This window comes from Bombus pascuorum, chromosome 7 (assembly GCF_905332965.1).
Source record: "Bombus pascuorum chromosome 7, iyBomPasc1.1, whole genome shotgun sequence".
Classification (NCBI taxonomy): domain Eukaryota; kingdom Metazoa; phylum Arthropoda; class Insecta; order Hymenoptera; family Apidae; genus Bombus; species Bombus pascuorum.
Window position 1 is genome coordinate 16,565,300 of NC_083494.1, and position 18,032 is coordinate 16,583,331.

The following is an 18,032-nucleotide window of genomic DNA, read 5'->3' on the forward strand; positions in this document are numbered from 1 at the left end:
CGTAATAAAATCGTATGACGACAACCCCCCGCCAAAAAACGAAGTATACGTTTCGAGTATCAAATTTGGACCACGTACGAACGCGTCTGTAATCGCGATAATACTCTGCGGGTCACGATTATTATTATCATTACTAGGACACCTACGCGTTAGTACGAACTGAGAAACTTTAATAAATTTTATCTCGAGTGCTTAACACTTAAGATAACGAATCTACGGTAGTGAATTTTTATCACGTATCGCGAAATATCGTCGGTGTATGTCATAAAAGTCGAAAAAGGAATTCAAGTTGAAGGAGCGAGAACGATAGACTTTCTTACTTCCCCAAGGACAACTTCGGTTTGCTTGCCTCGCGAAACCATCGAAATAAACGTCGGAATCGGGCCACGAGGGGTAACGTAGGCCAACAGGTGTTACGCAACAAAATTTCATTAAAAAAACAAGGAGCATCGAGCTTCTCGCGAGAGCAAAGTATCTCGGAACAAGCTCCTTAAATCCATTCTCCGATCTCCGGTCGATTAGAGACGACTCTATCGAGTACAGGGACTTCGAGTCGCCCGCGGGCACGGGCGAAAGCATCTGTCGGGCATCCGTGCGGACAGAATCTCCAAAACGACGAGCAATCTCGCGAGCTCTTCCCTTTCTTTTCCACCTCTTAGCAGCCTCTTCTACGAAACAGAGACGACGACGTGTGCGAGGACGGTACCGGTTGTAAAGGAATTGCCGGTATCGGTGGCCCGGTACGTAGCTCCGCTTCCAGAACAATAGAAGCATGCACAAAGGGCAAGGATGCGTCTCTGTGTGTCGCGAAGAAGGATGCTCCGCTACGAGTTTAGCGTTCCGCGTTGCACAAGGGACGCGTCTGCGTTCGCGTCCTCTGTGAACACATACTCGTTGGCTGGCTTATGAAGGACGAAGAGGTTCCTGAAACGAAGCAACCACGAGTTAACACGGTTAGAAGAGGAGGAGGAAGAGAGAAGGAGGAACGGTATTGTGGCAAGGGTGGGAGTAGATGATTTTAGAGTAGGGGGTAGGGAGAAGAGAAGGAAGGGGTTGGCCTATCGGCTCGGGGTTGCTCGGAATCTATCGGTGGGCCAGATTTCACTGACACAGTGTACGGCTTACCGGCACACGCAAACGATATCCTCTCGCTTTGCTATCGCGCGTCCTCCGCGACTATCCTCACCCCTCGTCGGCTGGCTTGGTGGTGGTGAAAGACGACGGCGACGAGCCAAGAGGAACAGCGGAGAGAGATCGGTTGCGGAGCGCTTGCGCGCGCACTCGCACTCGCGCCGCTCCTCGACGTCGTTTTGCAAGGAAATTGATTCTGCGCGAAACGCCAGGCTACGAGGGAGCATCGTCAGAAGAGCCGGGCTCCGCAGACCGCGCACACACCGCACAGGGGGTTGTTCGCATCGTTCGTCTCGCACGACACCGTCCGATCCGCCACTTGGTCCTTCGTCTAGCCGTCGGGGGCACGACTGTTCGTCGACCGTGCGCGACGTTGCTATTATGTAAGGGGACGTCGTGGTCGTGATCGTGGTCGTTGTCGTTCGCTCGGGTGCCAGCGGGAATATAGCAGAGGACGCGAACACGCACTGGACACGCGAAGGGGAGAGAACACGCGCTGGAAGGGCGACATGCGAAGAGACGCGTCGCGCCGGCCGCGTTACGACCACACACAGACGTGCCACGATCATCCTAACCACCACCGATCTGTGCAGGAGTAGGAACGTGATATTCGCAGGACGAACACTGCAGGAGAGCATCCATGGAATTGAAAATCCTGTGGTTCGTTCATATCGTGGGTGAGTGAAACGATATCGTCAAATTCGTGTCTATTATTTGTAACACGATCCTGTGATCTTTCGGTGGATTCTTTCAACATTTTCATGATCGTTGCGCGTACAAATTCTCGTCCGACCGTTCTCGTCCTTGGTCTTCCTACGTTCCTTTTACTTCGTCCGTCATTCTGCCCCTGCTTGACCCTCGCTCCTCGGCCATCCTTGCGGGCCGTTGCCCCTCGTGTCTCGCGTCCTGTATGGATTAGATTCTCCGTTCCAACGAGGGCCGTTATCCTAAAGGCACGATAAAGTAATGTTCACGCGTACGGCGGTTTGAAATTTCGTCGCGTGTTCTTAGGTGATTGAACGAGGCTGCAGTTATTTTAGATAGATTTAAGAGGATTCGTGTAGATTGTGGCGTGTGTCGGCACGTCGATGTCTCTCAGTTTCGTCGGTGGTTTTCTCTTTGATAGAGCGAGATTGAAGCAAGCTGGAGGGTGGAAGGAACACGAGCTGCCGGATGAGATCAGAGGCATGAATTTTAAGTATGATTTCATGCACCAGCGGCGGGGTTGTTTGGTGAAAAGCGTGCGGCTCGTTCTTTGAGGGGATTGAAACGCGATTTAATTTCACCAAGCGCCGAGTTTCTTTCCACTACTTACGATGGTTACATTTTTGTTTATTTTTCGCTTAGGGAATTAGGAAACGGCACGCGCGGTTACACGCTGAAACGCGTAAAAGATTTCTGTCGAGCCGAAAGGCGATAAATCAACCAACACCTGTGAATAACGAAAGAACGAACCGGCTGTTATACAGTCAAAGAAAGTGTATCGAAATTTTCGTGAAATCATCGCCATCGGATTTCTAACGGATCTGGACGCTTCAATTAAAAATGAACGCATGAAATCAAGCCGTTCGAACGTGAACAGGAGACAGAGAGAGAGAGGGAGAGAGAGAGTGAGAAAGAGAGAGGGAGGGAGGGAGGGAGAGGGAAAGAGCGAGAAAGAGAGAGAGAGGAACTCGTTGAATATCGACGCTTCCGTGAAATTTTGTAATTTCACCTCGCTTCACGTGTCGCGACCGTGTGTATCGACCGACTCTTTGTTTAGGGGATGGAAAAAGCACAAAAAAAAAAAAAGGGAAACAAGCGAAAAAAGAGGTAAAAGAGGAGAAACGAAAAAGTGAACATACGCGTGCACACATGTACAGGTACAAAATACGCACAGGGGATATGCAGTAGAGACAGGAAAAGGGACAGCAAGGTTGAAATGAGCGAAAAGGAAGGGAAAACTGCGAACGAAAGTCAGATGTCGAGATCGTTTTTCGACGATACACGAAGGGGCGAGGAGGTTGACTCGTCGCAGGGCGGTTAAAATACTTGTCCTCGAAACTATTTATTCGTCGAACGCTAATCGAACAGCTCGATTGGCGAACACGTTTGAGAACCGATATCTCATCGACGAACAACCGTATCGATCGATCGGAAAAAAATTACTCCGTGCAGATTCGTGCAGAGAGGTGAAGGAGCAAAAAACCGTAAGAAGTTGCAGAAGGAGGGGAGAGACAGACAAAGGATGGTGGTGGATAGGATACGAAAGGAGGAAATGGCAGAAGAAACGAGTGGTACATGGACGGACGTAGACAAAGACATAAACAAAGACCTGGACAAAGTACGAGATACGAAGGAGAATAGGAAGTCGAGAGGATTCTCATCCATCGGAGCATTGAACTCGCGAAAGGGGGGTGGCTCGCGACGACGAGACGCTGCTTGGAAGGGTCACTGCTCTGGGACGGTCGAACGGTCGTTTCGATGATGGAAATTTAGCGAATTTGACGATTAATTGTGTCAATGGATAATTGCGTTAACGCTGCACGAACGAGCACTGCCGGTTTCAGGCCAGATCATCCCTCTCTTTCTATCGTAATTCATTCGCCGCAACAAATCGCAACCCCCTCCGTTGGTTTGGCCTCCATCATCAAGCCATCCTTCGCGTCCGTTCATCGTCGAGTTATTTCATTGACACTCTATCGAATTCTTCTCGTTTTTTTTCCCCCCTTTTTTTTTTACCGCCAGTTTCATCCAGCTGATCTCTCGTCCCTTTCAACTTTTTAAACACGACCGACGATAAACTCGTTGTTGAAAAATTCGTGTCGAAGAACTGCGGTTTAATCGAACGTGTATGTTCGTGCGGTTTTACGAGCTCACGGATAGAAACGCCGGGAGCCAGAACCGCGCACGAAACTCGCGCGTCTCGTTTTGGTTCTCAGCCGCGAGAACACCCCTCTTTCGTCGAATCGCCGACGTGAAATACGATCGCGCGGCGTCGAAACGTCGATTCCATTGTAGCGATTCCATCGACATCGAGCGCTCTTTTCTTCCTCTTTTTTCCCCGTTTCCCGACCGGCTTTTTGTTCTTTACTCGCGCGGCGCCGCTAGATTGTTTTCCTTGCCTCTTTCTGCCTCTTCAGCCTTCCCCGTGTATTTTCTTCCAGCGCGATCCTTTCTCCGTTTCTACCCCTTTATTCTATTTTCCATTCTCTCTCTCTCTCTCTTTTTTAATCATATCTCGCCAAGCCTCCCCCGATACGCGTGCACTTACACGATCGTATGAAAGATGCAAGTCGGTCGGATCGGTTGGAGCAGTGTCCCATCTTCGTCAGCCAGACTTTCTTCTTTATTTCCTATCCCCGTTCTTCTCCTTTCTCATCCCGTTTCGCTCGTTTCGCTCCCTTAGGAGGGAGCAGGTGCATTCTCTCTCGCGCAGTTCTTTCTTCCTACGTCTTTCTCTCTGTCTGTTCTCCGTCCTCTGTGCTACCCTTACAGCTACCGTTTCTTTCTTCCTCGTCGTAGCTGTTCTTTTCACCCCCTTGCCAAGCAGCCACGAGAGGTTAACGAGTCACGACGATTGTCATCTTTCACGCAGCATCGCGCGGCGTTGCGCTGCCAGCTAGACTCCGTTGAATAGCTCCGCCACTCTTGCAGCCTGGATCGTCGTTTCCCACCGCGGCCAAGCAATTCTCCCGACGAGCAAGCGACCCGATTTATTCAGACCTATCCGGTCGCCGTTCCTTATTCCGTTCTTACGCAACCAGCGATTCTTGCCGCGCCCAACCCTCCTACTATTTCTTTCGAAAGAAGTATAGACCGCGGCCACGAGAAACCGGAAGAATTCTTTGGGTTCAATTGATGGCCAGGAACCAGTCCGGGACACGGGTAACTGGTTGGATAGGACGAAATATAGCGATACGTGGCTCGTAGATTAAAATATCAAGCAATGGCAGCGTTTGATGTTTCGGGTCGCTGGCTCCATTAGCAGTACAACTCGGATTTTTCACTCAACGAGGTCAAGTATTTTTGCGACGTTTGTTTCGGTTGTTTTTAGCACTGGTGAAACGTTCGATTAGAATTATATTCCGAAATAATGTTTTTCAATACGGTCGAAAGTGTTCTTCTATGTTCGGAGATCCAGTTTGATCGACAATCGTTAAAAGGGAATCGCGACTTAGAAGAGATTGGGAAATACTACGAAATAGAAGAATAGAAATAACCAATTTATCGTCTTTTGCATATTATTACTTAGGACGGAGATATGGAAGATTCGGTGTACGATACGTATGTCTTTTAACTTTTGTTTACATTTAAAACGCACATTTTCATATTTTGGTACAACAGTTGCTGGTATTAGCTTTAAGAGGCTACGTTCCAAATCGGAAGCGTAAGTTTTTGGCGACTTTTAGGACGAGGATGTCGTGAATTTCAGGTTACCGTAGCATAGCACGTTCGTTCACGAAGATTTCGAAACCCGATTTTCTTCGAAACAAGAGTCTCCTAACAAAATACTTACTTTTCACGTAGAAATCCCACGACAACTGCGACACCGTGTACAGCAAAACAGACGAAACTTGCCCTGATTGTAGCGGCATCGTCGAGCGTTAAGGCACTACGCTGGCGTTAAACGCAATCCTCGCGACACCATCCGCGCGATCTCGCTAATTTGCATCCATGTTTATCATTCGGAGTGGGAGATAATTGCCTTGGATGCGTTTCATCGTCGAAGGAAACGCGCGTTCCTGCTCGGAAGTCAGCAACATGTTCTTCCTGAACGTTTAATGCCGCGCCCGAATCCGAACAATCGTAAGGATAATAGGTTCTACGATGTGGCCAAGTGTCGTAACGCTGTTTAGGCGATCGAAGTTTACATATTCGAACGCTTGTACGAGTCAATTTGTCGAAATTTCGGAAGATGCGGCTACGAAGCCTCAATTTGCTTCTCGTGAAATGCAGCTCTGATTCGGTCCCCTGTCCAAAAGCTTACAACGGTCGCGCATAGAATTCTGGTTGTCATTGCATCAATTGGTATGCTGTTACTTGGCACCTCGATTGTGAATCTCACTAGGTGGAAGTTAGTATGCACTTCTCGAGGTCTCTGACTGAAGTTTCCAACCCTTATCTTCTATGGTTTCCCTCACTTTCCTCGTCCAGCCACCTGAACGTGTAAACTATGACGCTTGACCGATTTTACGAGCCGATGGAGAATACGATACATACACTTCCGTTCACGAATATCGCGACGTGATTCGTTTGAATCGCCGACCGAATGATTTTCCGTTTCTACGATCCTAGAAAATATATCGTAGCGCTTCGATGACCAGTAATAAGTAAGTTGCAGTCAGAAGAAATATATTAAAAGATCTTTTCGCGGTATAACTGGCCCGATCATCTTGTCATCGAATCTGTAAGCAAGAGTTACGTTGGTACGTTCCCTAAAAGATCGTATCCTGAACGCCACTATTCCTAAACTGTTTGAATTGCGTTCAAGTGGTCACTTTTAAGAAAACTCTACATCTGGTCCTTAGTTTTCTCAAGCACCGAAGCCATCGACAGCGCATAGACTGCGTCGAAGGCTTCAGGGTTTTTCAGTCATAGGGTAACGCTGGTAGCGTGCGGATCTGAATCGGCTCATGTCGTATTTTAAACTTTGTACTTATACCTTAATATTCAAAATATATATGTATGTAAACTCCCTAGAGTTCACGTGGGATAGGGATTCTTTTTGTTTTACGGGTAGCACGACTTTCTTTGTTTCACGGACAGAACGACCCTCTTACGTTTTACGGACGACCATTTTGGAGGGATACTCGTTTGCCAAACGGACGGACAAAGAGCAACATCGGAGACAGACAAGATCACAGAATAATTATTTAAAATTTTTGGAGACTGACGGAGAAAGATCGGTAGCTCAGGACATTGAAAATCGATTCTCTTGTTATTTCCCGTTTATGTAATTTACTGTTATTTATCGTTATAGACGGATATCAATCGTTGTTTATTTTTGTATTTTATCTAATTACTTTCACAGTAAAACTCGATTTTCAGAATTCAGAATCGATCACCCGAGTTATCCCAAGATTTACGATCTTACGTATACATTTTCTACCTTACAATTTATCCACGCGTTCCTGTGTATCCAATAACCTTAAGAAATTGAATTCAAAGAACTTTATGATTTGTACTATTTGTTAGTTTAAATCGGGCGATGCCATGTAGCGTATGCGATCTTACGTACGTGAAATAGAATCTTTTGGATAAATAAAATGTACACCATCGATACATTAATGATTTTATCAAAACACGTATTCTCGTAAGAACACAATTTGCTTAAATATCCGCAGTGCGGTCGTGCAACCATCTTTATTCTATGTTCTAGCTTAGAATCTTTTTATTAGAGAGAGAGTACATACTGTATCTTCCTATATATACTATCTCCTGACCCATGACCGAGGTTTCGAAACTTTATCGTCTATGCTTTATGTCAATTTACTCGTCGATATACCGGAACACGTAAACCATGACGTTTCTCAGTCTTTTACGGTCTCACGGAGGATACTATACGTCCTGTTAAAAAATGTAGAATGCCGCATAAAATTCCTGTGTCACTGTGTCAATTTCTCGCTGTATTCATTCACAACCTCGCTACAACGAAAAGGTATTCTTTTCTGTATCCGATCTATGATCTCTTCGACTACTTATTTTCCGCCATTTCTATTAACTTTTACAACTGTGTCGTCTAAGCTTGTTCGTCGAGATGACTGATTTTATGATTCCCTAGAAACTACTATACTTTAGCTTTAGTTCCATATCTTATTGAAAAATTTACAACTCCGCACAGAACTACGATCGTCGTTGCAACAATCCATGTCGGTGTTCGATTCTTCGATTTACGGTCTTTTCCTTTTTTCCTTGTCGTGGATGTTACTGTATTTCGGTGATTAGCTCGTATCTCGTAATCGGTAATTGTTTTGTTTTTAGATTGCACATTCTACTTTACGGATTTTTATTATTATTTTTTTTATTTTATTTTGGTTTTTTTACAATTTGTCCTGAAGGACATTTGGTAAAGTGTTATATCTTATTGGTGAAAAAAATAAAATAAAAATAAATATAGCATGTGGGTGGCTACCCTCAGCGGGGTGCCAGCTTCGATTTTTCTAAGTTAGATCTTTTTTGATTTTTTATTATTAGCGTCAAAATGTCCAAGGTATAAGGTATAACGAAACGAGTTTTAGCGAGTTAGATAGCTAAACTGAATAATTGATTATTGTAAAACTAAGAAGCAGCGTAAATTGAAAATTTTTAACAATACCACGGGCTACATCCTTGGCTTGTTTCCATCAGCGCTCTCTCTTTCTCTCTCTTTTTCCGAGTTTCCTCGCATTCATTTAGTTTGCAGACCTCTTTCAACCTAACCTTTTCCTTCTACAAATTTCGTTCACTATTCAATCAACCATCTGAACTTTTCACTTCTCTCGTCCAACCAATCACCACTTTCTTTTAACGAAAGTTATATATTGTCCAACAGAGTTCAAACACAAGAATTTAGTTGATATATCCGCGTAGTATCGAAGTAAAAACTTCAATATTCAACGATACATCCAATAGAAGAATTATCGTAAAACAATTTCATTGTACATTGTAAAAATAATAGTAATAATTCCCGCTGCGTAAAGGATAACTCGTAACATTGACATCGCATGTCGCTGTTATACCATTTGTACCGCTTCTCTTTCAATTACGATATATCTATATCTCAGTGGATCGTTATCGTTATTTATCTTGTTTCTAGAAAAATATGCGTTTTTGCAGTTCTCGCTAAGCTCTACAAACGATAAAACGAGAAGCAGAGCAAACTGCTTTTTTCATTCCTCTTAACGTGACAAATTGACGCAAGGGATGACAGCCAACTCTGTTACGGTCCTCAAATTTTTATATCCTCATGCTGTTTGAACGAATAAAAGAGACTTTTAATATTGCAAGGAAAACATTGTTACAAAACTGAAACAAAAAGATCTTGCTGGAAGTTGAGAAACTTTTTAACGGTAGGAAAACACGATCGGATGGAAAACGATGGAAATCGGTAAAGTGTTTTCGCGCCATTAAGTTGGCCGGAGCATTCAGGAATTCGTAAAACCATTCACCATAAGAAACGCGACTCGACTTACAAAGTTAAATCCATCAGATTTCAAACTTCTTATATAATCGGTTTATTCGCCATGAGAAGCAATTTTCATAGCTTGCGATCGCAAGGAAGATTGTTCGCCGAGTCTTTTGATAACGTTATGAGTTATCGAAACCATTTCTATCCCCGATGATTTTCACTGAACGAACGAGCTTTCACGGGCCCAAGATTTAATCGTCGCCGCCTCGTAATGAATTCGCCAGGGTTTTCTTAAACGACCGGCACACCCGCCGCCAATTACATCGCCGATTAAATTACGACCGCCTGGCAGAAGGTGGGTCGGTGTCGCGAATGAAATTCCGGCGAACCGACTGCTCTCGAAATCTTGATACTCTCGTATATTTCATGCTCTTTCATCTGCTCACTATATGGGCGGCTTACATTTTCATGATTTTCAGAGATACTCTATAACCAAGGTTTTGTTTAGTAGGATGAGAAGCTTAAGTAAAGTCTACTTCAGTTACATTATTGGAAAATTAATTTATAGCTTTAAACGAGATGAGTCGGACTTTTGTGCAATTTTGTACGAATTACGCACTTCTCGTCTGATCGACAGAAAGTTTGGTTCGTTGATAAAGCAATTGCGAATGTTAATTAAAAGAAACAGAGGAACGCGAAGCCGAATTTCTTCTATTCGATTTATCTTTTCGAGTATTCTAGAATTTTTTAAACAAGTTTTCGTACGTCGAAAACGATAAAAAAGGATCAGGTGTGAATATGAATGATCCGGTTTATAACAAACGCACATATATATTTTTTTACACGATTCTTGAAATTCTTTTTTCTCTCGAGAATGTACACTGTTTCTATATATCCGAGGTATCAGCAATAATTTTAAGTACCGTAGCATTTTAACGACATTTTTACTTTCCTCTCTGCGAGTAACAGTCTTAGGAGGACTAATTGAATTTCATCCGTTTAAGGTTCATAAAAAATACATTTCGAGATACAAAAACTGGCAAGGCGAAAAGAGAATTTAATTATGGGTACATGCCTTTAATTCTGAAAAGCTAAGACGTTCATTCTCAACAAAGGATATGTTTTCAGAAAGCTACAACCTTATTACGTAATACAATGATATACCATATTATTTTACGTCATCCATCTTCGAGATCTTTAGCACATCATCAGAGTTGTCTAACACGGACTATGTCTTACGTCACACACTTCAACGATATCCTCCATTATCCTCAAGATATTAGCCGCGTACTCGAACCTGCGATTAGCGATACATCCTTCCATTTTCTACCTACTCCGTTAAACTTCCATTTTCATCGAAAACTACGCTTTCGCGGATCTGTAAATCGTTCGCATACTTTTCCTAAATTTATTTTGCGTACTAAACGATAGTAAGGGCATCATTCTACTTCAAAGCTCTTGCTACGCTGTCTCAAATTCATAAAAGATATAACTTAGAAAACACGAAGCTGGCACCCCGCTGGGGGTAGCCACCCACGTGCTATATTTATTTTATTTTATTTTTTGTATTTACCAATGAGACATAACACTTTACCAAATGTCCTTCAGGACAAATTGTAAAAAGCAAAATAAAATAAAAAAGAAAAAGAACGCTGTCTCAAAGTCACTTAACACGAGCTATACATATATCTTACGTCAAACTCTTCTATATCCGCTGTTATCGTCCTAATATATTTTATTCCGCTAATAAGCGATTTCCCGATTACCTCGTCGACGCCACGTCCTTCCATGAACTTCCATCTTTGCTAAAAAATTCGTCCCCATAAGCTTGGTAATTGTTTCGAGTCGTTCTTCCAAAAATCTGCTCGTCGCATACGCGTATCGCGTCATCCTTGTAAAATGTATCCATTCTGTTGGAAAATGCGCGATACAATCCTAACGCGAGCCGTATCTTACATCAAACACTCCGACAATAGTCGCATTATCCCTCGATATTACTCATTTGCCGAAGCATGTGATCCCCTAATTACTTCCAACAACACGCGCTTCCCCCATCCGTGCCGAAACTTCCGCCTCGAAATTCGTGTGCCATCCCTCGCTCCATGGACCCTGCGAAAACATCCGCGCGCCCTGACGAGGCAGCAACAGCTCCGTTTCAAACGTTCATCAAGGATCTTCTTTAAACAATCCTAGCCAAGCAATCTTGTCGACGATTAAATTACGGGGGCCGGGCAAAGGTGAGCTACCGGGGCCAAGTCGCAAATGAAATTCCGGCGAACGGAATCCGGCAGAAATCTTAACGATCCTCCGCTATCTTCTCGGGACAGAGTGGCAGGGCGACTGGGAAAGCGTGGCTCAAGGGAGCCGGTGCAATTTAAATCTGGCAAACCTCGCGACGCCAACCCCATCGCGCGGAGGATGGGACAACGGGCCGCTTAAAATGCCTCTGTGTCCGATTAAATCTTAACAACCTAATTTCCCGAGTCCCGCGCGCTCACCTCCGTTCGATGTTCCGCTGCTCTTCGATCTCTCCGCCATTCCACCAACCTTCCGATTCCCGACGTTTTTCATTCTAACTTCTATTCTTCCTTTTACCCCTGCTTCTATCTCTATCCATCTTTTCGTTCGTTGGATCGCCGCTTTTCTTTTGATTTTCTTGAATCGAGACTTGAATTGGAACGAACGAGTCTCGGTAGGGAGTTCGTGGTTGTTGTACTTGATTCACTAGGTCGAAGATCGTCTCCTTTGAGAGCACCAATTGCCCGATTGTGGACACCCGTGTGTTGCCTTCGATTCGGTTAATGGAAAGAATTCTTCTTTTCATGTTCCCACTTGCATGCGATTTCCACACACAGCGTGGACCTGTTATTGTAAAATCGTTAGAAAGATCGATCGATCGTTGGAGGAATGTTTACAAGTCACGCGTGTTATAAAAACGTTATTAAATAGGTTTTCATGTTCGATATTTAATTGACTCACACAGCCATTACGAAACACCGGATACTCTCTGATAATTAACACGTAGCGGACGTCAAAACAAAAGAGCGTCGTCAAAAGTCGTACCAACTTTGCACGTAGGAACTAGCGATCGTACAAACCTAACATTTTCTTCGACAAAAAATTCCGAATAGTATTAGATGCTTTGCGAGTTGCGATTTACTACGATTGTCTATATTTAAATAATTTTATTTTACTTTATCGTACTTCCTTTTATACATATATGTATATTATCGAGATACGTATAATTTTGTGTGCTAGACTAGATTGGCCGCGTAGTAGTGACACACGTATGTGAATATGATTGTGTGAAAGTATGCGTGTGCGCTGCGTCTCGAAAAACAGACGAACGTAGCTGTTCCGTTGGTAGTGTGGTATGGAAGATGGCGAGACAAAGAAAGTGCCGAGACGCGTGCAAATGTATATCGACGAAGAAATCGTCTATTAAGTAAGTCTAAAACTATTTTGATATGAATTCTAAGTGTAACCTTAGCGTTCCTTTACTTTTATTTCGACGGTTAAGATCCACAATTAAAGAGAGAGAGAGAGAGGGAGTGAATTCCTACTTTGCTAGATACAATTTATCAGAAAATTTGATACGAGTAAGTAAAATCCTGTGTACCGAGCATTAAGACGTGTATAAATTCGCAAACATCATCTGGAAACGATCTATTATACATACGTACAATACGTTGTTGGTGAATATTCTGCGCGAACCGTTATATCGCGTGTCGCCCTGCTATAATATATTATGTATCCTTAGACAATGTCCGTAAATATACATACGTGCACCCTTTCTGCAGCGATATAAATAAAGCAAGTATAAGTCGTCCGTTATAGAACGGTAAGAAATTTACAATAGTTATCAATAATGTAACGGACGCGTTACAAGATTGTATTTAATATCGATTTACGTTGTGCAATTGCAGTGGGAAGTTGCAATTCGACTTAAATACTTAAGCAATCAAGACGAGTCTTCGGTTCTCGAAACTTCAATATCAGATGTCTTCGTAAATAATGCATATTCATCCAAATGCATGGATACGGGTTTGCTCTAGATTTGCCCGCACTAGATTCTACGTGCTAGACAAAATTTAGTTGAAATCGATGGTCTTCGCTACTGTAACGTTTCCTTGCGACGGGATTTAGTTAACTGCTTTCTTGCACTCACCTTGTTAAATTACGCTGGGCCAACTTGCCAAACTAATTCTCGGCAATGTGAACATTTTCGGTGTACAGGCTGCGGTCCAATAACACGTACGAACGGCCATAAGCCACTATCTGACGAAGAAATAAGAAAACAACCAGTAGAATAGAATTGCTTCGTACGACGCCTAATTTTAGTTTGAAAATCGAGCTACAAAATTTGTCAAGCACGCTTGAACTCGGTTAATTACTACATAGGTAGGAGTAAACAATCGGCAGAATTGCGCGTGTGAAAATAAGCAAGATACGTGCAACGGAATTTTATGCATAGCTCGTACATGTTACTCGGTCGCACCCTGTATGTAACCGGGTAGCTCCCAGAAAACTACCTCGAGTGAATGTTAAACGCGCGTAGTATATTTATAAAAATGCTCTACGGTTAGCGTTCAAATACTTTCGCGAATCTCGGTATCTTTTTTAATGTTATTCCATTTCGATATCATTTTACCATCGTATTTTACCAATGCAGCATCGCAATAGCACTAAATCGTTGCTCGTATTTATGATAATAATTAAACGGAGATTTCAGATTAAGCAAACAAAGTGTAACGAATTACAACTTTTACGTCTCGCGAAAGCAAACAAAATTTTGGTTGTACAAGGGATAAAGCGGAGGTCAAAATTTTGATTTCACATTATAATACGATTATAGGATTTTCAATATAAACAACGATACGTTAAATAATTACGAATACCATTATACACGATAACGCGCAAGTGGAATTAATTAGCGAGAAAAAACACACGCTTACGTAGTCGTACGATAATTCGTTGTTTTCCCAAGCTTAAAATATCTGCAGAAGATTGCGCCTAACTAGCCCGTAGGATATTAAATTCTGTTGACCGTAATCAGCGAAATTCATTTCGCTCGGTTCATGCGGTATTCGTCTGTTGTGCTTTAAACTGCATTCAAAGTGGTGAATCTGTTCCGGACAGGTCGATTGAAGTGCCTCAAACCCTTTCACGATTTCCACTGATGACAAACATCGATCTTCCTTCAGTGTTGCACGCGAAACGCTGTTCTTGCTCCTCTATGATCCTCTATAAACCTCGATTATCGTTATGTCAGCCTTTATTGCTCCGTTTACGAAAGCATCTTTAGAAAAACATTAATCGACAACGGTACATTACGGTATAATATCTCTTCTCTTCTTCAGAAATTTTACGATAAATATTTTCGGAATATTTTGCAAAATTTCTGATTATTCGGAGGACTAATTTTAAGAATTGTTTCCAAATTTTATAACTAATTCTATGACGAATTATCTCTTCCTCGCTTCTTTTTATTTTTTTATTTATTCCTCCGATCGCATTCGTTGCTACGTTTAAGAAATCAGCTTGGAAATGACGATCAAGCGCGGAATATTCTATTACGCGATTACCTTTCCTTTCTTCGAGACTGCTATACTCCGGGGAATTTATTATTTCATTTATATCCGCTATATTTAAAAATTTATCTGGAAAGATCGGGGCGAAATGGCGAGTGTAGCGTGTCCAATAAGGTCAACTTGAAAATTCACCATTTCCAAGCAGCGTTCGAAAATCCAAGCACGTTGAGAAACACACTGGGCGAACCAGTTGACGTGCATTTTTCTAAGTAAAATATTCACGTCGGAATTTTTATTATTCAGCGGGATCGCGGCGGAAGTCGCAATTATTTCCGGTGAAACGCGGCTGTCTCGAAGACCGTGGAGCCAAGTGCATCCGCAAAATTACAAACACGAAAAACTTCAACATTTTCAGTCGTGTAACTCAATGAAAGCTACAATTCGCTGGTGTACGCAGCGTAATGTACCAGCATGAAACCGAGCTTACAATTCGGTTTAGCCTTTCCTTCGACCAAAAAGGCAACGAAAAAAGGAAACCCGCAGGCTCCTTGACTGCACGCTGAAACAAAACCCAACGATAAAACCTCTGGAATAGTCTGAGCAGGAGCTACCTGTCGTTAAACGCATCGCCGCGGTTCCTACAACCACCACCTTCTTCTCCTTCTACCTCCTACTCCTTCGTCCCTGCTCTCTTTCTTTTTTCTTGCCTCCTCTTTCTACCAAGAAAGTTCGAGAATACTATTCCAACTTGAACCCAGGTCTCGAGCTCATTAATTCTCGCTCAAGAGGGTCGACACCTTCTACGATCGATGTTGTTGGTGTGAGAGGGAACGCACCAACACTTTGTACGCTGTGCACGTACAATATCAAATACAAAACGACAGCTATGTTGTATACGTGTGAACCGTATGTTGCAGGAATTTGCTCCGGTTTGCGAGAGGTGCGCATCCAGATACCGACGGCCGTGAAGAAAGGTGACTCGGCGATACTCAACTGCTGGTATGACACCGAGGGGGATCTTTTATACGCCGTCAAGTGGTACAAAGGGGGTCAAGAGTTTTATCGCTATGCCCCGAACGAGATCCCAGTCGTCAAGACTTTCCCCATCGGCAACCTGACGGTGAAGGTGAGCATCGTGTTCTGTCTATGCATTTTCTTTCGCACACTCGACCTCGTAGCCTGCGAGCCTATGCAGAGTGTGGAGGGTCGTCGATGCTCGATAGAGAGTGTCAGGTATCGGAATGACACCAGATTGTTATACAGGGTGCCCCAAAAATGAAAACACCACGAGGTTTCTAGAGTAACCACGAATATCGGTATTTCTTGTTTCTATCGCTTGTCTTCTTTTTCTCGTATGCTCCACCTCGTGGCCCGCGAGCCTACGCCAAGTCTACAGGACCGTCGACGTTGAACAGAGAGCGTACCAGGTATCCGAACGAAACCAGATTATTATAGAACATTTTTTAATTTTATTTTATTTTGGTTTTTTACAATTTGTCCTTATGGACATTTGGTAAAGTGTTATATCTTATTGGTGAAAAAAATAAAATAAAAATAAATATAGTGGGTGGTTACCCCCAGTGGGGTGCCAGCTTCGTTTTTTCTAAGTTATATCTTTTATGATATTATAGAACATTTCTCAGAAATGAAATCACGACGTAGCAGAGTAACAGCGAGCATCGTGCTCCATTTGTATTTCGCCTTCCTCGTGGCATTTCGACCTCGTGACACGACGACCAAAAGGGAGTCGATGCTTAATGGAGAGTATGAGAACGCGACCGACGATATCGCAACAACAAAGAGCGTTGTACAGAATGTCCAAGAAATGATATCGCGATCAAGTTTGTCGATTAGTAATTCAGTCTTTCACGTAGTACGCTGCAATTTTTCACGTAGCGAATAATGAAAAATTGGTGGATTTCGATCGCCGATATATTCATTTTTATGGTAAAGTATCGGTTACAGAGGATTCAGTGAATGAACATGGATATTTGAGATTCAGAGTGGTACGTGCAGATTTGTGTGGAGATTTGTAAGTGGTGCACGTGGCCAGAATGTATATATATTGCACGTGTGAGACATTTAAAAATGCAGCATGATCGAGAATCGAGAGTATGACATACGAGTCGAGAATCGGAAATTGAGTTCACAGTTGTTTTTGTTATTTTACTAATAAATAATAGTAATAAATATCCTCTTCGTTGATAATATTCTCCTTAATTCTGTCATATTGCTTTTTACTCTGTATTCCTTTTAAGAATACCTCAACGAGTACTGAACATAAGTAGCAATCAACTACTGTTTCAAACAAAGCAACACATTTCTCTCTTTCTCCGTAAAAATTGGAATCTTGCAATTAATCGCATTTCATCTAAAAAGTAACGTTTCATTTTCCACTCGTAATATATCAAAATAATTCAAAGTGATTTCTATTTTTGAATCGATAAAGTTGCTAATGTTATACAGATGTCGTATCAACGTCGACGAGTTAGATTAATATTTTAATACGTAGATAACGTTGTTGCTCCCATGCTGCGCTTTAAATGTACGTTGACTTTAATTCCACCCTTTCACACCCCCAAACCAAGAAAAAAATAATAAAAAGTAAAGCAAGGTAAAAGGCAGGTGAAGCTGAAGGGGACTGTTTATTAAGAAATTTATCGCAATGAAGGAAGGTTAGATGGAACAATAACCAATCGTTGTAAAATACGACAGAAAGATATCGTTGTCCTCTCTTCGACGAAACTTCGAGTCGCGTTGGTTTCTTTAATGAGCGGAGGGAGGCAACGCCGTCAATTTCGTCGAAGAATTATTCCAATGTTCGTTTTTACGAGTGTGTCACGGAATGAGCAAAAGGGTTCCTGGAGAATCGAAGTATTATCGCGAAGACTTTGCGATCATGGCCAAAGATATCGTAAACACGGCTCGTTTTCTCGTGGATAACAAGGGTGCGTGACTCGTTAAAGGCCAAGCAGTGAAATAATGCGTAAAGGTTGCGTGAAGGCGACGTTATAAGTTAATTTTTGTAAACTTTTGTAAAAGTACTCATCGAACTGGAAAAACAGACGCTTTATAATAAACTTGCTATATAAAACGTTCGTCCGATCTACGATTTAAAAGAAATCATAGTTTATCATAGTACCGTGTGGTTGTATATTTCGTTGAATCTGAAAAAGGTTACGTCTGTACGTAAATGTCAAACAATTGGAATCACGCGCGAGAAAGAAAATCTTCACCTTTAAAGTCAATGCATAAAATAATACGTTGCCTTTCATTTCGAT

At 42.6% G+C, this 18,032-nt stretch overlaps 1 protein-coding gene across 1 annotated transcript in view; it reads left to right on the top strand.

The window, feature by feature from the left end:
- Positions 1 to 1,108: 1,108 nt before the first annotated feature.
- Positions 1,109 to 18,032, top strand: part of LOC132908665 (cell adhesion molecule 3-like) — a 43,856-nt gene continuing 26,932 nt past the window's right edge. The window contains exons 1-2 of the mRNA XM_060962877.1: positions 1,109 to 1,808; positions 15,669 to 15,877. Coding sequence (XP_060818860.1) covers positions 1,772 to 1,808; positions 15,669 to 15,877 — 246 coding nt within the window. The 5' untranslated portion in view covers positions 1,109 to 1,771. The remainder of the gene's footprint in view (positions 1,809 to 15,668; positions 15,878 to 18,032) is intronic.